Raw genomic sequence first — 24,197 nt, 5'->3', positions numbered from 1 at the left:
AACCATGAAAAAGAGACTTATTTACAGTATTAGAGCTGAAGCTAAAAGGCAGAGTGATGCCCTCTTTGACTTCAGCTGGGAACAAGCACGTTGGATGACAAATTTTTCACCACTCTCTGCAGGTGTGTATCCACCAATGCTTGCAAAGGCACCATGAGTATTGCTTTGGAGTTACCAATACATTGTGGCAAGTAGGGAAAAATCACAAATACAGATTCCACAAATAATGAGTATTTATTGTACATTTTGTTTTTCTCTTATATAAAGGTCTAGCCCATGCAGAGTGGTGAGGCAGTTTTCCAGGAGGTTATTCAGGAACTCAGATTCCTTCCATCTTGTTACACTGTCATCCTCTAGGGTAATGTATTCCTCTGCGTGGTTAAAGTTGAATTGCAAGAGCATCTAAGTCCCGCCGCTTAGAGAGGAGAAAGGAGAGAAAGTTCAAGGCAAGCAATATCTTTTAAAGCACATTGAAATTGAAGTTGCACAAATCATTTGGAAAAAATGTAGCCATTTTTATCACATCTCTCTGCAAGAAAGGCTAGAAAATGTATCTGGCTAGGTGGCATGCACTCAGGGAAAAAAAGGGGAGACTAGATTTGGGCTGAATAACTGGCAGTTTACCACCAAGAGCACTGAAAAAACTCTCATCCTGAAACACCAGCAATGCTGTATCATAGAAAGCCTGGGGAAAGCTGGCTTCTGTTCTAGCTCTGCCACTACCTTCTCTAATATGTGCATTTAATGCTCTATATTTATCTCTAAGTAATGCTTTAGCTACAATAGACAAATTTTGATATGTCCTGTGTTCATTTGGTGCAAAAGTTTTTAAAAAAATTTTTTGTAGATACATGGTTTCGCCATGTTGCCTAGGCTGGTCTCGAATTCCTGGGTTCAAGCAATCTGCCTGCCTCCGCCTTCCAAAGTGCTGGAATTACAGACATGAGCCACCATGCCAGGCCAACATTTTATATTCTTTTTTTTAAAATGGAGTTTCACTCTTGTCCCCCAGGCTGGAGTGCAGTGGCACGATCTCAGCTCACTGCAACCTCCACCTCCCGGGTTCAAGTGATTCTCCTGCCTCAGCCTCCCAAGTAGCTAGGACTACAGGTACCCATCACCACGCCCAGCTAATTTTTGTATTTTTGGTAGAGATGGGGTTTCACCATGCTGGCCAGGATGGTCTCAAACTCCTGACCTCAGGTGATCTGCCCGTCTCAGCCTCCCAAAGTGGTGGCATTAGAGGCGTGAGCCACCACACCCGGCCATTTTTTTTTTTTTTCAGACGTAGTCTCACTCTGTCACCCAGGCTGGAGAGCAATGGCATGATCTTGGCATATTGCAACCTCTGCCTCCTGGGTCCAAGTGATTCTCCTGCCTCAGTCTCCTGAGTAGCTGGGATTACAGGCATGCACTACCATGACCTGCTAATTTTGAATTTTTAGTACAGACGAGGTTTCTCCATGTTAGTCAGGCTGGTCCAGAACTTCCAAACTCAGGTGATTCGCCTGTCTCAGCCTCCCCAAGTGCTGGAATTACAGGTGAATTTTTATATTTTAAGTAGAGACAGGGTTTCACTTTGTTGGCCAGGCTCGTCTCGAACTCTTGACCTCAAGAGATCTGCCTGCCTTGGCTTCCCAAAGGCTGGGATTACAGGTGTGAGCCACCACACCTGGCCCGACATTTTATATTCTGTTTTCTTTTCTTTCTTTTTTTTTCTTTTTTGAGACCAAGTCTCCCTCTGTTGCCCAGGCTGGAGTGCAGTGGCACGATCTTGGCTCACTGCAACCTCTGCCTCCCCAGTTCAAGCGATTCTCCTGGCTCAGCCTCCCGAGTAGCTGGGATTACAGGCATGTGCCACCATGCCTGGCTAATATTTGTATTTTTAGTAGAGATGGGGTTTCACCATGTTGGTCAGGCTGGTCTCAAACATCTGACTCATGATCTGCCCGCCTCGGCCTCCCAAAGTGCTGAGAGTACAGGTGTGAGCCAGTGCATCCGGCCTACATTCTATTTTCTTTTGTCCTTTTTTTTTTTTTAATGCATTAAATGGATTTCATGACCTCATTGGCTGGGTATCTGCATTTTGAAAACACTATCGTATTTCAAAGAAAAGTGGCATCTCGTAGCAAACAATGAAATCCTACCTAAAGAAGAGAATCTTAAAACTTCTAGGCAGAAGAATAATTTTTCAGTGCAAAATATTTTCTGATTTCCCTTATGACTTCCTCTCTGATCCATGGGTTATCTGGAAGTATGCTTGATTTCTAAATATTTGGAAAACTTCCAAATCTCCTTTCATTGATTCCTAACTTAAATCCTTTATGGTCAAAGAACATACTTTGTATTATTTAAATTATTTTAAATATGTTGCAATTCATTTTATGGTCCAGAATGTGATCTATATTGGTGAATGTCCTGTGAATACTTGAAAATGTGTAGTCCGCTGTTATAGGATACAGTATACCAGAAAGGCCAATTAGGCCAAGTTTGTTGATAGTATTGTTCAGGTCTTTTATATTCTTACCGACTTTCTGTCTTCTTTTTCTATTTATTACTGAAAGAGAAATGTTGAAGTCTCCAGATATAATAGTGAATTTATCTATTTCTCCTTTCGATTCTATCAGCTTTTGCTTCATGTATTTTGTTGTACTGTTAGGTACACTCACAGTTAGGATTGTTGTCTTTTTTGTGAGTTGATCCTTCTCTCATTATATAATGTCCCTCTTTATCCTTTTCCTTTGTTTTGGAGTTCACGTTGTTGGACGTAGCCACTTGTGGTAAGCAGAGTAATGCTCCCACTCTCCACCCCACCCCCCACCTCTCCCACACCTGCCCTGTGTTGACATCTTAATCCCCAGAACCTGTGAATATATTGGGATAAATTGCATTATATTTCAATGGGAAATTAAGGTTGCAGATAAAATTAAGTCTGCTAACCAATTGACCTTGAAATGGAAAAATTATCCTGGATTATTTGAATGGGCCCAGTGTATCTATAAGTGTCTTTTTAAGTTGAGGCAAGAAAGAGAGTCAGAGGAGGAGATGTAATGATAAAAGCAGAGGCTGGAATGAGATGATTGTTGGCTTCAAAGATGGAAGAAAACCAAGGGCCAAGGAATGTGGACAGCTCTAGAAGCTGGAAATGGCAAGGAAATTGATTCTTCCCTAGAGCCTCCATTGTTCATTTCCACTCAGGTTGGCCTGACCCCCTTCTGCTTCTAGCTTGACCTTTTCTGGAACTCTTGTTTTGGCTTTGAACCTTGCCCTGTTGAATAGCAAGACTGGAACTTACCCAGAGTTTTCTTTCAGTCAGCAGAATGTGGAAAACTAAGATACATCTTTCAGGTGACAATATACCCACCATGCTTAGAAGCAATTCGCAGGCCCTGCACATAATCAAAGAGAGGGGAATACACAGAGGTGAGAATACCAGGAGGTAGGGACCATGTAAGTAAATATATACTTACATATAGTCTGCCACCATATGTAACTTGTAGAGTTAAGAGAATAATAAAGTAATGACTTACTCTTATTTGAAGAATTTGAATTTAACTTTGATTTATTTTGAACAAATTTTGTGTTCTTGAGATCATACTATGAAGTTGTTGTCTTAATGTAGTATGCAATGGTTTGCTTCAAATGGAGGACCAAAATATTCAGAATAAAGCGATCTCACCTTAAGAAGGGAATGACCAAGAGGTTTTAACTTCAAGCTCCCAAATAAGTGGTTGCAACACACACACACACACACACACACACACACACACACACATATATATATATATATAGAGAGAGAGAGAGAGAGAGCTGCCCCTCCATATCCACAGGCTCTGCATCGACGGATTCAACAATGGATGGGAGGAAAGTGGGGAGGAAGGGAAAAAGAAAGAGAATCAGGGTGCAAATCAAATAGAACAATGATAGGGCTGCCAGTTTGTGACTCTTGCTTTATGTCAACTTCTTAGTTTCTGTCTTTTCCCAGCAATTCAAGACGTGTTTAAGAACTTAATTCAAGGTGTACTTGGAAGTAGATCAAATGCAGGTAGAATTTCCATTGCCTTGTCAGTTCTTTAAATCTAACCATACAGTTTTTATTGAGCACCTAACATACACAGTCTATTATTACATCACACACACAAATGAAATACATTAATAATTAGTTACATGAAACAGAGAGATACAACTTCCATAATGGTCAAAATGACTCTGAGATACATACTTACATTTTAGCTATTTTGAAAAATATCATCAAATATAAACAGAATCACTTTTTACTGGAACACTCAACATCTATAATTCACTTCTAAATGCAGAAGGTTAATGGGAAATTTCCAGAACATTAGTCACCATTTTGTTAAAAAGTAGCACTTCTAGTGGCACACCCCTGTAGTCAGAGCTACTCCGGAGGCTGAGGCAGGAAGATCATTTGAGATGTAATGTCGAGGCTGCAGTAAGCCATAATTGCACCACTGCACTCCAGCCTGGATGACACAAGACCCTGTCTCAAAAATAAAAATAAAGTAGCACTTATAAGCGAAGTGCAGCGGTGCATGCTTGTAGTCCCAGCTACTCCTAGCTATCCTGGAGGCTAAGATGTGAGGATCCCTTGAGGCCAGGAGTTGGAGACTGCAGTGCCTATTATTGCATCTGTGAATAGCCACTGCACTCCAGCCTGGGCAAGCCAGACCCTGTCTTAGAAAAAAAAAAAAAAAAAAAAAAGTAGATCTTCTAAAAGAATGGAAAGGAAATCATTCTGCAAACCTTTCCTTGGAGCCAGTTTTGACCTGTGAGGCTTCTGTCCCTATAAAGGTTATCTATGACACCCACCACGCCACATCCAAGTTTATACCAATTCAGAAAGGGGAAAGAAGTCTGCAGTCTTGTTAGCTGATTAGGTGAGAAGACATGATTCAACCTGGCTCAGGTTGGCAATTGCTCATGGCTGCATTTAATAGAAATGTTAAACAATAAACATTGCATCCCCCTCCCCACATGGGACTCACATCACCTTAGTCTCCCCCTTATTCTCAGCCTCTGTCGACATCGATTTCTCTCCCCAGTCTCCAGTTTTTGCACATTTAAGGTACTCCTATTTCTGTTTCCATTATTTTTCCTGCTCTTAATCAGGACTGAGACTCTTTAAAATTTTTAACGTCTCTGCTATCCCAGAGATTCTCCATACCCCTTACACTCTCATCCCAAGCACCCCACCCTTACCCTTGCCCCCGCCCCATTCGAGAACCTGGACTTCTCCCCATTCTCTATCATGGTAGCCCCCGGTCTAAGACGCCCTTAGCTTTCCCTTCCCCACGCCTCCCGCCTCATCCCTCCCAAAGCTGGCAGGCAGTCTCAGCCGTTCCAGAAATTGACAAAGAAGTTGCAGAGGGAGTGCCACTTCTCAGCGCAGTAGGTCTCCGTGAGCTCCGCGTTCCCATCCAGCCCGTCGGGGTCGGGCCCGGTCCCCATGGATCGCTCCTCGTTGGGGACCAAGGCCGCCTTCCTCTTGCCCTCGTTGGTCTTCCTCTCAGAGGGGTTTTCTTTCGGCGGTGAGCTTTGGGGTGGCGGGGTCCCAGCGGCTGGGCCGGGTGCACGCTCCCGGGGCCGTCCCCGGCTCCAGGCCCTGGGCTTGGACTCCCCCGCGAATCCCGCGGCGGAGGGGCGTGCGGGCGAGGACGTGCGGGGCACTAGTCGCAGCTCGGCACCATGGCCCTTCTTGCCCGCGCACAAGCGGGCCTGAAGCGGCGTAGAGTCGTGACAGGGCCTCCGCTTCTTGCGCAGCCCGCCCAGCACCTGCTTCCAGAAGTGCGCGCGGCGAGCGGCATAGGCTGCGCAGCGCTGCGGCTCCCCGCGGTAGGCGCACTGGTGGCGTGCTCCATCCGGGCTCTGGCAGCGCAACGCCAGCTCGCTGCCCGCTGCGGCCCCCGGGGCGGGAAGCAGGAGCTGCCAGCTGCATGCGTGCTGCTCGGGGCTGAGGAAGCGACCCGAGGAGCCGCCCGTGGGCCCGGGGACCGGCTCCACCACGTTGCCAGCAGCCCCCTTTTCCCTCCGAGCAGCCGCGAGGAGGCAACAGCTCAGCAGCAGCAGCAGCAGCAGCAGCGACGGCGACAGCGACGCTCGCAGCCTCGGAGGACTCATGCTCCGCGGTTTCCACGCTCCGCTCTTCTCGGACCGCGTCTGTCGGGGCTGGACCAGGCAGAGAGCATTCCCTGGACCTGCGGACAGAGGCAGAGACACCAACAACTGAGCTAGGCGCAGCGCTTCGCCCAGACACATGCATCTGCGAACTACCCTTCCGCAGACTTTCTGGAAGCTGCAGCCTGCGAGGAGACCCTCTGAGCAGCTTTCCTGGGGAACTGCTTACTGTCTAAATAATCACTTTCAAACCATGTATGCATTGAGATTTTCTTCCCTTTGCAAATACGATAGCAAAACGATGCGTGATAATTGCCCCCTCGACCCCTTCCTTCGTTTTCTCCCTTCTCCAACGTCCAATAAACTATCCACAAAATCATTTCAGATGATTCCTTGAAAACATGCACTTTACTACACTTTGAACTTACCGATTTCTGGGAGAGGCGCCAAAGCCTTATTAGGGTAGAGGGAACGATTGCACAGGAGAGTAGTCTGTTTTAGCCGGCTCCTGTGAATGAACGTGGTATCAATGGAACAGAAGAGGCCTACCCTTCTTCGCCCCTCCCAGATTTCTCTCGCTCTGGGAGACTTATCACCTCCGCGCTTCTCTCTCTCTCTCTCTTTCTCTCTCACTCTATCTCTCTCTCTCTCTAGATGGATGATGTAAGCTGTCCTGTAGCATGAAATATAAATCTTGTATTTTGCTTCCAATGTTTAAAGTAATCAGGCAAAATTAACCAAGTTTTTATCCAAAAAATAAAAATTAAACGAAAGATCTAAGTTTTTAAAAGTTAAGTAAAATGAAACAAAACAAACTTCAGTATTCTAAACTAGACATTTTTTACACAATTATTTACATTCTATTTCTCATATTCTGAGTTCTATATTTTCACCTATTATTTCCAGTAGCCTTTCTTATCCTAAGACTCTCAATGTTAATAATTGTTACTACTAATAAAAATATAATATCCTAGTTTATTAACATACAATAGTGCCCAGCAGTTCACCCAGGAGTAGACATTTGGGCTTTTGATTATTTTTAGGTATTATAAATCAGTTATAAATGTCCTCCAAAAATTAGAAGTTTAAAAAAATTATTTGTATTATAGTAGTCGAAAGGTAAGATTACTAATTGAAATGGTATAATAGTTAAGAATGCGAGACCAGCCTGGCCTGGTGAAACCCCGTCTCTACTAAAAATACAAAAAAGCCTGGCGTGGTGGCAGACTCCTGTAATTCCAGCTACTCGGGAGGCTGAGGCAGGAGAATCACTTGAACCCGGGAGGCGCAGGTTGCAGTGAGCCTAGATCGCGCCATTGCACTCCAGCCTGGTGGACAGAGCGAGACTGCGTCTCAAAAAAAAAAAAAGAAAAGAAAAAAAGAAAAAAAAAGAGAGAGAGAGAGAGAATGAATGTGTTCTTGGATCTTGAAAATGTCACATTTAAGCAAAGCTGCTTTTTTTGGAGGGGGGATTGTGTGTGTGCGGAAGTTTATTTGTTTTGTTTTGTTTGTTTTGAGACGAGGGCTCACTCTGTCGCCCGATAGTGTGGCTATCTCACCACTCACTGCACTATCTCTCACTCACTGCAACCTCCGCCTTCCCGGTTCAAGCGACTCTCCTGCCTCAGCCTCCCAAGTAGCTGGAATTACAGGCGCCTGCCACAACGCCCAGCTACTTTTTGTATTTTTAGTGGAAATGGGGTTTCACCACGTTGGCCAGTCTGGTCTGGAACTCCTGACCTCAAATGATTCACCTGAATAATATTATTATTCAAAACATAATAAAAAATGTTCTCATCAATCATCAATAAATGGTCAGCCTCTGAAAGTGCTGACCAAGCAAAGCTTTTTTTTTTTTTTTTTTACTCTTTTCAAAAATTTTATTTAGAAGCCTACTTGTAGAAGTTAGCATAATTTTACAGCTTATTAGAAAAATTTAATTATTTTCTCTCTGCAAACGTTATAATAGGTTAGGAATAATAGATCAGAAATGTACTATATTACAAAACAGTGGCCTATAACTATCTGTACATTTACTGTGCACCTTAAGGAAAAGAATTTGACAATGTACTGTACTTACACTGCGGGTAACATATTTTTATTCTATTACACAAAACCGACCAGTGGTAGTGATTGAATTTATAAATGGCCATTAAACAGAATATTTAAACTCAGATGTATATTTAGCATGCTAAAAAGTGAAAAAAAAATCAACTGAAGTTCTGTGGCTCATCAGTTCAAATGTTTCATGGCATTTTTTTCTTTAAATGAAAAATTTTGATATTGTAAAACAAATAATTTACATAATACATGGAAAAAGATAAAATTTTCTAAATTTTTAGAAATAATATTCACATTCATTTTGTCATGGGTTTCATGTGGCTTTTCTAAATATATTAATCATATTAATAAGACACTGGTCCTATACAATTTTAAGAGTCTGTCTTCAATTAAAAACTGTAACAAAAATAAACAGTATGTAAAGAGTAACAAAAAGTAAATTAAATATACTACACTCACACAACAGGTAGAATAAAATGAAACCAAATTACATAATGGCAGGTTATACATTTTAAAGAATCTCTGTCCACTTAGGCAAATAAGATAGAAATTGAAATGTAAACTTACTGATTTCTGTGGGATTTTCCCCACTGGTTCAAATTGGAAAATTTGATATAAATCTAATATTTTATTTTTGTAGATTTAATATGATTCAATATAATCTGCAGTCTCATGTATAGCTTATCAATAATGCCATCATCACAAAAAACCTCACTGCTTATTAGAAATGCCAAACACTGGAAAAAATGGAATTTTATACATTTGTTTTCTTAAATTTTGACAGATATTCTTCAAAAAGTTAAAACCGCCTTCCACACAATTTTGTGTGTATATGGCACAAGTTGACAGTCAAAGAGTGTGAATTCCATCGAAAAGGCACTGTTAACAATACTCAGAATAATCTGACAAGTCTACATCAATGTCTGAGTAAAGAATAGGTAAGTAGACAAACCCTTATAAAAGATAGCATTATTGTTTAAATATACTATAGCTATATAAAAACAAATAAAGTGACACACAGAAATGACCCTTAGCAAAGCTGTTTTTAAACTTCAGAATATTCCATCATCTTTTTAAAATGTTCTCATTAATAAATGTGATTTTTTTAATTGCAAGAGTTTATACCTCTGACTGTAATTTTTTTAGACAAGTCAACATTTTCCGTAACTACTTCCCCAAGATATCAGGAATTCTTATTATATTTCCTAATGTACTCTTGCATATAGCATTTTCTATTACTGAACTCCTATTAGTATTATATTTGAACAATCATAGTTTCATTACTATAAAAACCAAAATACTTTAGAATTAGAAGAATGTGTTTAAATATATAGTAGTATATATTAACCATATAGTAATGTATATTGACTTCCAAAAGGAAGTTTTTATCACTCTGGTAACATCAGAGAAACTAAATAATAACCACCACCCTGGATGTGTGTCCAGGGTCACACATCATTTAGTGATAAAATCACTAACATCTTTCAGTGATCAGTCATCTTTATGTTTCGTCTTTGTATTTCACTATTAGTTATGTTTTAATTACACCAATTCAGGCTGGGAATGGTGGCTCACGCCTGTAATCCCATCACTTTGGGAAGCCAAGGCGGGTGGATCACTTGAGGTCAGGAGTTCGAGACCAGCCTGGCCAACATGGCAAAACCCCGTCTCCATTAAAAATACAAAAATTAGCTGGGCGTGGTGGTGCATGCCTGTAATCCCAGCTACTTGGGAGGCTGAGGCAGAATCACTTGAATCTGGGAGGCAGAGGTTGCAGTGAGCTGAGATCATACCACTGCACTCCAGCCTAGGCAACAGAGCAAGACTCTTTCTCAAAAAAATTAAATAAATAAAAATAAAAAATAAAAAATAATTACACCAATTCAACTTATAATGAAAACCAATTTGTACCTATGAAGATTAGAAACATTAACATATTTCACAAATAAGAGTAGTTAATTAATACATTTCACACATGGAAGCCCTTTCTTTCCCAGAAAACTGTCTTTGTATGTGTGAAGCATGGATGAGTAGTCACAGGCTTTTGTCTGTTGCCTTGGCATTACTTTTTTTTTTTTTTAACTACTGAACCGAATTGGTACCATTTTTTAATGAAAGAATGACATCTTGTGGCATAATGCTCTAATTACAATAAAAAATTATTATCTGAACAGTTGTAATTAAGAGATACTCCAGAGACCATGCTTCGCTGTCACAAACATTGTTCCCAGAGTAAAAAGTAAGGGCACATAGACATATTATGCAGTAGCAGAAAAGGGAAGTTATTGTTTTAAAAATTGTGGCATAATATGCGTAACATAAAATTTGTCGTTTTAACTATTTTTAGGTGTACTCTTTGGTGACATTAAAAAGATTCACACTGTTATGCAACCTTTATAGCTATCCATCTCCAGAACTTTTTTTTGTCCTCCAAAACTGAAACTCTGTACCCATTCCTCCCTTCCCCTAGCCGCTGGCAACCATCATTCTACTTTCTGTCTCTATGAATTTGACTACTCTAGGTATCTCATGGTAAGTGTAATCCTACAGTATTTGTCCTTTGTGATTGGCTTACTTCACTTAACACAATGTCTTCAAGGTTTATCTGTGTTATAGCATGTGTCTGAATTTATTTCACTTTTAAGTCTGAATAATATTCCATTGTATGTATATACCACATTTTGTTTACCCACTTAGGTTGTTTCCGTACCTTGGCTATTGTAAATAATGCTGCAATTAACATGAAAGTGGAGATATCTTTATGAAGTGGTCATTTCATTTTCTTTGGATATATGCCCACAAGGGGAATTTCTGGGTCATATAGTAGTTGATTTTTAATTTCTTTAGAAATCTCTACACTGTTTTCCATAATGGCTGTACCAATCTACATTCTCACCAAGAGTGTACAATCTTTTCCCCACGTCCTTGCCAACATTTATCTTTTGACTTTTTGGTAATAGCCATCCTAACAGGTGTGGGGTAGTATCTCATAGTGGTTTTGATTTACAGTTCCCTGATGATAAATGATGATGTGCACCTTTTCATATACCTGTTGGTGATTTTCATGTTTTCTTTGGAAAAATGTGTATTCAGGTCTTTTTGCCCATTTTAAAATCAGGTTATTTGTTCTTCTACCATTGAGTTGTATGAGTGCTTGATAAATTTGGGACAGTAACCCCTTATTTGATACACGGTTCACAAATATTTTTTCCCAATCTGCCATTTATTTGTTGATTGTTTCCTTGGCTGTCCAGAAGCTTTCTAGTTTCATGTAGTATCATTTATTTATTGTCACTTTTGTGGCTTGAGCTTTTGGTGTGATATCCAAAACTCATTGCCAAGGCCCATGTCCAGGAGATTTTCCCCTATCTTCTCTTCTGGGAGTTTGATAGTTCCTGGTCTTACAATTAGGTTCTTTATCCATTTTGAGTTGCTGTTTTGGTATAGTGTAAGATAATGGTCAAATTTCATTCTTTTGCAAATGGAAATCCAGTTTTCCCAGCACTATTGAGACTACCCTTTCCCATTGTGTCTGTTGTCAAAAATTAGTTGACCACATATGTTTGAATTTATTTCTTGGTTCTCTATTCTGTTCCATTGTTCTATGTGTCTGTTTTTATGCCAGTACCATTACTGTTTTGATTACTAAAGCTTTATAATATAATTTTTTTTTTTGGGACAGGGTCTCGCTGTGTTGCCCAGACTGGAAGGCAGTGGCATGATCATGGCTCACTGCAGCCTCAAACTCTGGGCTCAAGCAATCCTCCCACATCAGCCTCCCAAATAGCTGGGACTATAGACATGTGCCACCACACCTGGATAATTTTTTCTACTTTTCGTAGAGACACAGTGTCACTATGTTGCCCAGGCTTGTCTCAAACTCCTGGGCTAAAGCAATCCTCCTGCCTCAACCTCCAAAAGTGCTGGGATTATAGGCTTTAATATAATTTAAAATCAGGAAGTGTAATGCCTCCAAATTTGTTTTTCTTTCTCGGAATTGTCTTGGTAATTCGTGGTCTTTTATGTTTCCATACAAATTTTAGGATTGCTTTTTCCATTTCTGTGAAGAATCGCATTGGGATTTTTGTAGGGATTGTGTTGAATCTGTATATTGCTTTAGGTAGTATGGATATTTTAACAATATTAATGCTTCCAATCCATGAGCATGGGGTAGCTTTCCATTTATCTGTGTCTTCTTCAATTTCTTTCATCAATGTTTTACAGTTTTCAGTGTAATTTTTATACCTCGGTTAAATTTATTCCTAAATATTTTATTTTATTTTATTTTATTTTTTCATCCTATCATAAATGGGATTGTTTTCTTGCGTTCTTTTTCTGTTAGGTCATTATGTGTATAAAAATGCTACTGATTTTTGTATGTTCATTTTGTATTCCGAAACTACTCAATTCATTTAGTGGTTCTAATAGGTTTTTGTGAAATCTTTAAAGTTTTTAAAAATAAGATAATGTCATCTGTAATAGAGATAATTTTACTTCTTTTATAATTTGGATGCTTTTTATTTTTCTTGTCTGTATGCTCTTGGTAGTACTTCTCGTATTGTGTTACACAGAAGTGGTGAGACTGGGCATCCTTGCCTTTGTCTTTTACTACATCTTAGAGGAAAAGCTTTCAGTATTTCCCCATTGATTATATAAGGAGCTAACATATGCTAGCTGTGGGTTTTTCATAAATGGCTTTTATTACGTTGAGGAACTTTCCTTCTATACCTAAATTACTGTAAGTTTTTATCAAGAAGAAATGTTGGACTTTATTGAATGCTTTTCCCAAATCAGTTGAGATGATCATGTGGTTTTTATCTTTCATTTTGTTAAATCTATCACATTGATTGATAAGCATGTTACACCAGACTTGCATGGCTAGGATAATTCTCATTTGGTCATGATGTATAATCTTTTTTATGTATTGTTAAATTCAGCTTGCTAATATCGAGAATTTTTGTATTAATATTCTTCAGAGAGATTGTCCTCTAGTTTTCTTTTCTTGTGATGTCTTTCACTTAGGTATCAAAGTGAAGATGGCCTCATAAAGTTTATTTGGAAATATTCCCTCTAGCTTTATTTTTTGGAAGAGTTGTATTAAGAAGCATTGGTATTAATTCTTCTTTGAATGTTTGGTAGAATTCAGTGTGAAGCCATCTGGTCCTGGGCTTGGCTTTTCTTTGTTGGGCAGTTTTTTATTTTTTTGTTTCTTGTTTTTGTTTTTGTTTTTGTTTTAAGACAGAGCTTCGCTGTTGTTGCCCAGGCTGGAGTGCAATGGTGCAATCTCAGTTCACTGCAACTTCCGCCTCCCGGGTTCAAGCGATTCTCCTGCCTCAGCCTCCCACGTAGCTGGGATTACAGGCATGCGCCACCATGCCCGGCTAATTTTGTATTTTTAGTAGAGAAGGGGTTTCTCCACGATGGTCAGACTGGTCTTGAACTCCCGACCTCAGGCAATCTGCCTGCCTTGGCCTCCCAAAGTGCTAGAATTATAGGCGTGAGCCACCACATGTGGCGTTTCTTGTTTTTTTTGAGATGGAGTCTTGCTCTGTCGTCCAGGCTGGAGTGCACTGGCTCACTGCATTGGCTAACTTGGCTCACAGCAACCCCAGCTTCCCAGGTTCAAGCAATTCTTGTGCCTCAGCCTCCTAAGTACTGGGATTACAAGCACCCACCACCAGGCCCAGCTAATTTTTGTATTTTTAGTAGAGATGGGTTTTCGCCATGTTGGCCAGGCTGGTCTTGAACTTCTCACCTCAGGTGATCTGCCTGCCTTGGCCTCCCAAAGTGTTGGGATTACAGGCGTGAGCCACTGCTCCCGGTTTTTTATTACTACTTCAATCTCTTTATTTGTTATTAGTCGGCTCATGCTTTCTATTTCTTCCTGACTCAATTTTGGTAGTTTGTATTTTTCTAGGAATTTATCCATTTTTTCTAGGTTATCCAATTTATTGGCATATACGTATTCATAATAGTCCCTTATAATCTTGTTTTTTTATTTCTGAGACATTGGTTGTAATTTCTTCACTTTGATTTTTTGAGTCTTCTCTTTTTCTCTTAGATGATTTATCAATTTTATTTATTTGTTCAAAAAACCCAACTCTTAGTTTTATTCTTTCTATGGTTTTTCTGTTCTCTATTTGTTTTATTTCTGTTCTGATTTCATTGTTTCCTCCCTTCTGTTAATTTTGGGTTTAGTTTATGCTTCTTTTTCTAGTTCCTTGAGGCATAATGTTAAACGATATGGGATCTTCTTTTTTAATGTAGGCATTTGTTGCTATAAACTTCTCTCTTAGAACTGTTTTTGCTGCAGATGTGTTATGTTTCCATTGTTATTTGCCTCAAGATTTTTGTAAATTTACCTTTTGATTTCTTCTTTGATCCATTGATTGCTCAAGAGCATGTTGCTTAATTTCCACATATTTGTGAATTTTTAAAGATTCCTTCTGTTCTTGATTTCTAGTTTCATACCTCTATGGTCTGAAAAAATACTATATATGACTTTATAAGCTTGTTAAGACTAGTTTTGTGGCTTAACATATGCTCTATCCTGGAGAATGTTCCATGTACACTAGAGAAAAAATGTGTATTCTGCTGCTGTTGGGTGGAAAGTTCTGTGTGTATCTGTGAGGTTCATTTGGCCAAAAGTGCAATTCAGGTCCAGTATTTCCTTATTAATTTTCTGTTCAGTTGCTCTATCAATCGTTGAAAGTGGGATATCGAAGTCTCCTACTATTATCGTATTGCTGTCTATTTGACCCTTTATGTTCATTAATATTTGCTTTATGTATTTAAGTATTCCAATGTTAGGTTCATATATATTTTCCTCTTGATGGATTGGCCCCTTTATCATTAAATTATGACCATCTTTGTCTCTTGTGACAGGATTTGAATCAAAGTCTATTGTATCAGACATAAGTATAGCAACCTCTGGTTTGTTTTTTTTTTTTTTTTTTTTAGACAGGGTCTCATTCTGTTTTCCAGGCTGGAGTGCAGTGGCACAAACATTGCTTACCACAGCCTTGACCTCCTGGGCTCAAGTAATCCCCCTGCCTCAGCCTCCTGAGTAGCTGGAACTACAGGTGCATGCCACCACGCTTGGTTAAATTTTAAATTTTTTTGTAGTGGTGAGGTCTCCCTACAATGCCCAGGCTGGGCTCCAACTCCTGGGCTCGAGTGAGCCTCCCACCTTGGCCTTCCAAAATACTGGGATTGCAGGTGTGAACCACCATGCCTGGCCTCCCTGCTCTTTTTTGGTTACCATTTGCATAGAATACCTTCTTTCATCTCTTTACTTTCAGCCTGTGTGTATCCTTAAGGCTTAATTTGGTCTCCTCTAGATAGCATATAGTTGGATCTTATTTTAAAAGTCTATTTAGCAACTCTATGTCTGTTGACTGGGGAATTTAGTCCAACTACATTCAAGATTATTATTAAAGGAAGGACTTACTATTTTTACTTTGTTATTTTATATCCGGTTGTTTTGTGGCACCTTTGTTTATATCTGGTTGTTTTGTAGCACCTTTGTTTATTTCTATTTTAATTAAAAAAATTTGATAATCCTCTGTACTAAGAGATTCTAAGATTTGTTCTCTTTCTCTTTATTGTTTGCATAACTGCTATGGTTATCATGAGGCTTACGTAAAACATCTTATAGTTATAGTCAACTGTTTTTAGCTGATAACATCTGTTGCATGCAAAAACTCTAGACTTTTCTCCTCTACAAACTGTGGGTTTTTTTCTTCTTCTTTTTTTTTAAGAGACAAGGTCTTGCTACATTGTCTAGACTGATCTTGAACTTCCAGGCTCAAGTGATCCTCCTACCACAGCCTCCTGAGTTGCTGAGTTTACAGGCACATGCCATGTCCAGCTACACAATTTGTGTTTTTGATGTCACAATTTACACCTTTTTATATTGTATATTATTTAACAACTTATTGTAGCTTTTGTTATTTTTTTGATCCTTTTGACTTTTGACCTTTATACTAGAGATATGTATAATTCACATACCACCAGTACAGCATTGGAGTATTTTGGGTTTATCTACATATTTATCTCTACTAGTGAGTTTTATACTTTCATATGTATTCATGATAATTATTATCATCCTTTTGTTTATACTAGAACTCCATGGCTGGGCATGGTGGCTCATACCTATAATCTTAACACTTTGGGAGGCCAAGACAGGAGGATCACTGGAGTCCAGAAGTTTGAGACCAGCCTAAGCAAGATGTCAAGACTCCATCTCTACAATAAAGAAAGAAATAAATATTAGCTGGGCACAGTGGTACATGCCTATATTTCCATCTACTTGGGAGGAATTCAAGGTGGCAGTGAGTCATGATTGTGCCACTGAATTCCAGCAACAAAGCAAGACCCTGTCAATAAAAAAAAAGAAAGAAAGAAAGGGAAAAAAAGAAGAGAAAAAGAGAAGAGAAAACAAAAGAAGGAATGAAGAAAGGAAGAAAGCAAGAAAGCCCAGCACTTTGGGAGGCCGAGGCAGGTGGATCACCTGAGGTCAGGAGTTCAAGACCAGCCCGGGCAACATGGTGAAACCCCGTCTCTACTAAAAATGCAAAAATTAGCCAGGTGTGGTGGCAGCTGCCTGTAATCCTAGCTACTTGGGAGGCTGAGGCAGGAGAATTGCTTGAACCCAGGAGGCGGAGGTTGCAGTGAGCCAGGATTGCACCATTGCACTCCAGCCTGGGGGACAAGAGCAAGACATCAAAGAAAAAGCAAAAAAAAAAAGGAAAGAAAGAAAGAGAAAGAGAGAGAGAGAGACAGAGACAGAGAAAGAGAGAAAGAAACAAAGAAAGAAAAGAAAGAAACTAAGAGGAAAGAAAGAAAAGAAATAAACATCTATTAGGCATTTCTTGTAGGGCAGGCCTAGTAGTGATGAGTTTCTTCAGCTTTTGCTTGTTTGGGAAAAACTTTATTTCTTCTTCATTTCTGAAGGTCAGCTTTGTTGGGTGTGGTATTCTTGGCTGACAGTTTTTTTGTTTTTGTTTTCCTTTCAGCACTTTGAGTATATAATCTGATTCTTTCTTGGCCTATAAGGTTTCTCCTGAGAAATCCACTGGTAGTCTAATGGAGATTCCCATATATGTGACTTGACACTTTTCTCTTGCTGGTTTTAAAATTCTTTATTTTTCTTTAAATTTTGACAGTGTGATTATCATGTGCCTTGGTGAGGATGTCTTTGGGCTGTATTTATTGGGGGATCTTTCAGTTCTATGAATCTGCCTCTCCATATATGTCCCACGACTTGAAAGGTTTTTTTAAGCAATAATTTCACTTAATAAGCTTTCTTTTTCATTATTGCTTCTCCTTAACTCCCATAATGTGAATATTTGTTCACTTAATGGTATATATTCAGTTATTATTGTAAATAACTAAAATCGTTAAATCATAATAGTTAATATTTATTTAATACTTAGTCTTGTCTTTTCTTTGAAACAGGGTCTCCCTCTGTCACCCAGGCTAGAGTACAGTAGCATGATCATGGCTTACTGCTGCCTCAAGTTCCTGGGCTCAAGGGATCCTCCCACCTCAGCCTCCTGAGTAGCTGAGATTATAGGCACATGCCACCAACAGCTGGCTAATTTAAATTTTTTTTTTTTTGTAGAGATGAGGTCTCCCTATGTTGCCCAGGTTGGTCTCGAACTCCTGGGCTCAAGCGATCTTCCCACATCAGCCTCTCAATGTGCTGGGATAACAGGCATGATCTATCACGCCTGGCTAATACTTAGTATTTTCTAAGTGTATCATGTATGAACTCATTTCTTTCTTATGACGATTCTATAAGTACAGGTTCATGATCTATTATTTACAATTCTGAAATTGAAAATGGTCTGAAAACCACACTTTTAAAAACTCACCTGTAGTCCCAGCTACTCATGAGGCTGAGATAGGAGGACTGCTTGAGCCCAGGGGTTCAAGACCAGCCTGGGCAACATAGCAAGACGCCATCTCAAAAATATATATTTGGCAGCAAATCCTGGCCTGAACTGGCATATGTCTATCTATAGTCTTTTACTTATTCCTCTTAGTATGGTTAGTCATACATTTTGCTGCAGCTCTATAAATATATTTGATTATAGAGTACTGCCCTAGAAGCTGTTGGGGTGTTGCATAATACAAGGTATATTCATTGGATTACTTTTCAAAACCTAAATAATTCTTAACTCAGAAAACCATCTGGCAGGGGTGATGAACTAGTATAGATAAGGGTGGTGAACTGGTACTATCATTATCCCCATTTCACAGCTGAATAAATTGAGACTAGAAGTTGCCACTTACTCAAGGTTTCATTGTTAACAAAAACAATAAGCAATGTAGTTAATAATATTTTTGAGGGCTTCTTGTGGCAGTCACTTGGTTAAACGTTTTATGTGCATTAATGTAATCATCACCACAACCCTATGAATACTATTATTATCCTCATTTCCCAGATGAAGTTTAGAGAGGTTTTAAAATTCCCCCTCAAGACACTGCAATTAACTGTGGTGAGAAAGGATTTACAAACAAGCCAGTCCAATATCAATGTATTTGATTATTACACCATCCTTTACAAATCTACACCACCAGTCCTTTCCTCTCTTCTAATGCCATTTAGATTACATATTCAATTATCTAAAATTAAAAAGATTTAAAAAATAAACTCAGATACTTTACTTACTTGCCTAAAACTCTATGACTTTGTACTTCATATAAAGTCCAAATTCCTTACCATGACCCCTTTCTACTTCTCCTATCTCATTTCCCAACAGAGCAGACTTCTCTTACACCTTTGCACTACGTATACCCTCTTCCTGGAAGGCTCCCAGACTGTCACACATTTACCTACCTCTTGTCATTTAGGGCTCAGCTTAAGCTAATCCTGTTTTTCCCTGATTTACCCAGTAAGAAGAGGTCTTTAATCATACCATTAATCCCATCATTCTCTTTACGTAGCACGTAAATATATTTTCAGTGTTGATCTGTTTATTTTCTTTTTCCTTTCATTTGAATGTAAATTTAACCAGAGTAGGCACCTTGTCTGTTCTGGTTTCTTCAGAAGTTCCAATCTCTCATATGGTAGGTGCTTAATTTTGGCTAAATGCATGTTGTACACAATCAGTAAAAAGCATCTGCTTGTTATTGAATGGTAGGAGATAAACTGATGAGGCAGGTAGGTGACTAAAGTGAAAATGTAAAGATATCTTGAACATCAACTTGATTAGATTTCAATAGTATAAACACCGCCAAGCATAGTTTCTGATACAGAGAGATGACAAACATTTGTTGAATGACTGGACAATAAATATTATCACTAGCTTGGATCTTGAGGCAAATTACTTAACCTTTCTGAGCTTAGTTTCTTTGTCCACGAAGATTAAAAGTAACTTTTCAGGGTTTCCCTACAAATTATATGGATAATGCATGTCATGTGCCCAGCACAGAGCAGGTACTTGTTAGTTTCTTTCTCTTTACATACATATATGCTACTTTATGGTTTACAAAGTTCTTGTAAGCTCTTCTAGATTCATGACCTCATTTTATTCCCACAATCTTCTGCAGTACTTCTCATTAGCCTCATTTTACAGATGAAAAACAGACTCAAGGATTGAGACGTAGCCTCTTCAGGTAATGAGAAGCCAATGGACCTGCTTTATAAGCATAGGCGCCACATGATAAAAAGCAGTGAAATTTTTTTGAAGATTAATCTGTTGGTGGCCTATAAAATGGGCTGACTTGAAAATTGGAGAAATATTATTTTGACTACTAGCATAAAAATCAAGTTTAAGGGCCAGGCGCAGTGGCTCACACCTGTAATCCCAGCACTTTGGGAGGCTGAGACGGGCGGATCACTTGAGGCCAGGAGTAGGAGACCAGCCTGGCCAACATGGCGAAACTCCGTCTCTACTAAAAAATACAAAAAAATTGGCCAGGCGTGGGGCCCTTGTGCCTCCTAGCTACTCGGGAGGTTGAGGCACATTTAGAATCGCTTGAACCCGGGAGGCGGAGGTTGGCAGTGAGCCGAGATCGCGCCACTGCACTCCAGCCTGTGCGACAGAGCGAAACTCGAGTAACAACAACAACAACAACAACAACAAATCAAGTGTAAGATGACAACGGCCTCGCAGAAGTGTTTAAAAGCCTAATGAACTTAAAACTATTGAAAAGCCAGATAAGTCCCCCAAAAGAACAAAAATTTAAGAATAGTAGTTTTCAAATCTGGCTGGCTGAGAAAATGATGGTACAAACAACACAAACAATTGAGAAATCTAACTTGGCAAAATCGTTGGTCAGAAGACCTCTCCAATACCTAGGCAGAACTTCTGGCAAACAATGACAAACATCTGAGCCATTTCTTCAGCGTCATAGCGACTTCTTGCTTTCACTCCTCCCACTGGCTTCATCACCTGGACAAGCGCATCTTAAGGTCCTTCTGATCTTGCTTCATAGAAGCAGTCTGATGGGAAGCAGAATCTGGGTGGTATGGAATTAGAAACCAAGGTTTTGAAGTTCCAGGACTTGGACTAAATCGACTTTTTCCTTCTCTGTTTAATAAGGGGACCCTTATTTCACCTCCTTCCCTAGTCTTAAGGCTAGACATCCTCTCCGTATCAGCACAAAGCGCTTTTATTCATGCGCGTGCCACCAAACCCAAGGCACTCGCGCCGAGCAGAGCCCTGCTCGGTGAGTTACGTCACTTCCGGCGCGCTGACGCTCAGTTCTGCGTGCCGACGCCCGCGTCAGCAAAGAGCGGAGCTGGGGGTACCGGGTTTGAAGTCGTGCGGGTCGGAGGACTGCCGCCTCCGCTACTGTCTTGGACCCCTGCTCTCCGGCCGCCGCGGGGACGAGCTTGGGTAGGCGGCAGGGCAGATGCCCAAGGGCCTGCGCTGGAACGCTCCACGCCGCACCGGCCGCTCCCCTGTGCTCCGTGGCCTGGGCCTGCGCCTCTCAGCTTTCTGGAAACTAGCGCCTCAGCTGCGCGGCGCGTAGGTCGCGGGGAGCTCCGAACCGCCGGCACCCGGCCATGGCGGTCTCCAGGTGGGTCTTGCTCCAGACAAGCGAACTGAAAGGCGACTCAGGCAAGGCACGGTCTCCTCTCAGAGCCCCTACTCCTAGAGAAGAGCGGTTCTCATTGTCACTGGGCTCTGGCGCTTTCTTCAGTAGACTTCGGAGTTCGCCCCGTGGTCGGCGGGGCTTTGGGCTCGGGTTACTCCTGGGTGAATCGGTTCAGTAATGCCTTTTTCTTGTTAAATAGACCCCTTAGCACGTTAGAGCTGTTTTTTCTCTTTCCTCACCATGTTTCTGTTCTCTGGTTTCTCTTCCCTCTTTCGGTTCTAGGAGAGTAAGTCTCTTATCTTTCTCAGTATTCTAAGGCTGGTCCCTAACCTCCATTTCATGGGAAAACTTGGTAGTTACTGTCGATGGAGAGGAAACCTGAATTACTATTATCTAAGAGACCGTCTAATTATGTTAACAGTTTTAATTTACGTTTTTAGGAGTATGTTCTTTCCTGAGATGTTTTTTAAAATTAAGTATAATTTCTCCTTTTGTTTGGCAGTAAACATTCCAACGTCAGCGTTGTAACCTTAAGCCAATTATCGTATTAGCATCATTTTCCGTAGCTAAGGCGTGGAAGGTAAATCACAAATCTTATATTCTTTTGAAATATTACCTGTCAACAGGAAAGCCCAGGAAAACTATAGAAAAACTAACAAGACATTTATTTGTATAGCTATAGGAGAAACATTCTTCTTTCCTCCAGTGTGATAGAATGGTTGGAAAGCTTTTGTAAGCGGATTTTGGTGGCCCTGTGTACATGTAATTAAGGGATAGTTCCTCTGTGATAGTAATCGGGTGGATTCACCAAGTTCTTATGGTAACTTTTAATGAGAATTGGATTCTTTTACCGTATAGACTGAAGGAATAAATGATGAAAACAAATAGTTTTCCTTCTTTTTTATAATTAATTGAACACATTCTTGGAGCATATTAAGTGCGCAAGTTTTATCTGTTTTGCAAGAGAAAGGATAACCCATTGCTTACAGACTCCCTAGATGACTGATGAAATAGTGTGTGGGAGAAGCCCCATGGGAGTTGGGTGAAGGGGGTTGCTAGGTGCCATAGTATGGGGCATCTGATTTTTATTTTATAAATTAATCTATTCAATGTGAGTACATTCTTTTTTTAAATAAAACTGCCTTGAGAGAATGCAAGTGACATTTTTACATTTTCGCAAATATAGAAAGGTATATCTTCTAATTTGTTACCTCCTGTATAAATACATGAATATATACATTGTAAATGCATTGCTATATAAACTTAATATAACATTTATCAGGTAATACAGTGTTTAAGGAGATGAGGACTTCCTTTCTTAGAGTAACCTGTGTATTATCACAGGATTGGATGTAGCTTTATAAAGGCAAAATGAAAGTGTTTAAAAAGAACCTAAACTTCGGGCAACACTAATCTCTTTTTTTTTTTTTTTTTTTGGTTTTTGTTTTTTTGAGACGTAGTCTGGCTCTGTCACCCAAGCTGGAGTGCAGTGGCGCGATCTTGGCTCACTGCAAGCTCTGCCTCCTGGGTTCAGGCCTTTCTCCTGCCTCAGCCTCCCGAGGAGCTGGGACTACAGGCGCCCGCCACCACGCCTGGCTAATTTTTTGTGTTTTTAGTAGAGACGGGGTTTCACCGTGTTAGCCAGGATGGTCTCGATCTCCTGACCTCGTGATCTGCCTGCCTCGGCCTCCCAAAGTGCTGGGATTACAGGTGTGAGCCACTGGGCCGGCCTACACTAATCTCTTTTCGGAATTTTAGGACACTTAATATTTCTGAATGACTGAATGGGTTTTGAAGGTACCGTCTTTTGTTCTGGATGTTGTGTTTCAAAGACTAGCACTCTTTTTCTGTAGATATTTTTCTTGTTCACTTTTTAAAAAGCCTGTCATGTTTTTATGAAAGAGCTATTTCTGTGCTTAAACATTTTGAGACACCTTGTGTGTTTTGGGGGTAGTGTCAATTCTTGACTTTTTCATCTGTGGACTTCTTTGAATGGCAAATTTTAGTTTCAAGCTGGCCTTCTCCACGCACGAAGCGTAGTTCTGTGCTAACCAAACTTCCTTTCTGTCCTGTTGGTGCAGAATCATTTTAATACTATTTTATGTCAAATAGGTGGAAAATAGCCCAGGAGGTAAAAATCATATGCCAAAATCAAGCCTAAAATATTTTTTGCACTGTTTATTTCATATGCATAACTGAAGAGACACTGTAATATTTTTAGGACATTTCCACCAGAATTTCCAACAGATGGGAAATAGTAAATTAGTACCATTATTCCCTCAATTGTCTGATCAAGAAATTTGAGAATATTCTTTGACTTCCCTTTTCCTCCCACTTCCCCTGTCCAGCCAGTTACCAAATCCAATCCTGTGTATTCTGCCTTTCTAATCTTTCTCCAGCCAATCATTTTTCTTTCTATCCCGGTTACCACAATCCTAGAACATGCCACCATCTCTAGTCCAAGACACCTTTAGAGAGACGCTTCCCTTTTGTCGCTATAAAGCTACATTCAATCTTTTGAAAAGATACACTAGAAAGTATACATTTCTAGCCCTAGGAAAGGAAGTACTCATCCCTTTAAATATTGTATCACCTGATAAATCTCATATTAAGTTTATGTATCATTGTATTTGGTATTCGGACTAGACTGTTTAGTCAAGACAGGAGCCTCTCTCCTTTTTCTGCCTTCCATGGCATCTCATTCAATCTGTTCTTCACTTCAATTGCATTATTTACTGATTTGCAAATTTGAACATGAACATGGTCATCTTTCTGATTAATACCCTTTAGTCGTTTCCTATTGCCCTAGAATAAAGTCCGCATTCCCAAACAAACGTATCTTAGCAGATCCTTCGTGATCTGGTTCCTGCGTTGTCTTTTTAGATTCATCTTGTGTCAGGTTCTCTGTATTTCCCCTTCACCTTCTCTCTTCTATCCTCCACCCTCCC

At 40.0% G+C, this 24,197-nt stretch overlaps 2 protein-coding genes across 3 annotated transcripts in view; one reads left to right on the top strand and one right to left on the bottom strand.

The window, feature by feature from the left end:
* Positions 1-3,762: 3,762 nt before the first annotated feature.
* On the bottom strand, positions 3,763-6,672 carry FGFBP3 (fibroblast growth factor binding protein 3). Its single transcript, XM_023226308.1, has 2 exons — positions 6,564-6,672; positions 3,763-6,215 (listed from the first exon to the last, which is right to left on the bottom strand). The coding sequence occupies exon 2, from the start codon at positions 6,136-6,138 to the stop codon at positions 5,353-5,355; it is 786 nt and encodes a 261-aa protein (XP_023082076.1). The 5' UTR covers positions 6,139-6,215; positions 6,564-6,672; the 3' UTR covers positions 3,763-5,352.
* A 14,237-nt stretch (positions 6,673-20,909) lies between these two features.
* Positions 20,910-24,197, top strand: part of BTAF1 (B-TFIID TATA-box binding protein associated factor 1) — a 106,512-nt gene continuing 103,224 nt past the window's right edge. The window contains exon 1 of one of the 2 annotated variants that reach the window (XM_023226271.2): positions 20,910-21,231. In XM_023226271.2, the coding sequence (XP_023082039.1) occupies positions 21,218-21,231 (14 nt within the window). In that variant the 5' untranslated portion in view covers positions 20,910-21,217. The remainder of the gene's footprint in view (positions 21,232-24,197) is intronic. The other variant, XM_023226272.2, reaches the window with a different exon arrangement.

Source organism: Piliocolobus tephrosceles, chromosome 9 (assembly GCF_002776525.5).
Source record: "Piliocolobus tephrosceles isolate RC106 chromosome 9, ASM277652v3, whole genome shotgun sequence".
Lineage (NCBI taxonomy): Eukaryota > Metazoa > Chordata > Mammalia > Primates > Cercopithecidae > Piliocolobus > Piliocolobus tephrosceles.
The sequence above is the reverse complement of the archived record's forward strand: the minus strand, read 5'-3'. Positions and strand labels throughout refer to the sequence as shown.

Bases quoted from the DNA above. Each gene is read 5' to 3' on its own strand.
- FGFBP3 (XM_023226308.1), bottom strand. From the start codon at position 6,138: ATGAGTCCTCCGAGGCTGCGAGCGTCGCTGTCGCCGTCGCTGCTGCTG.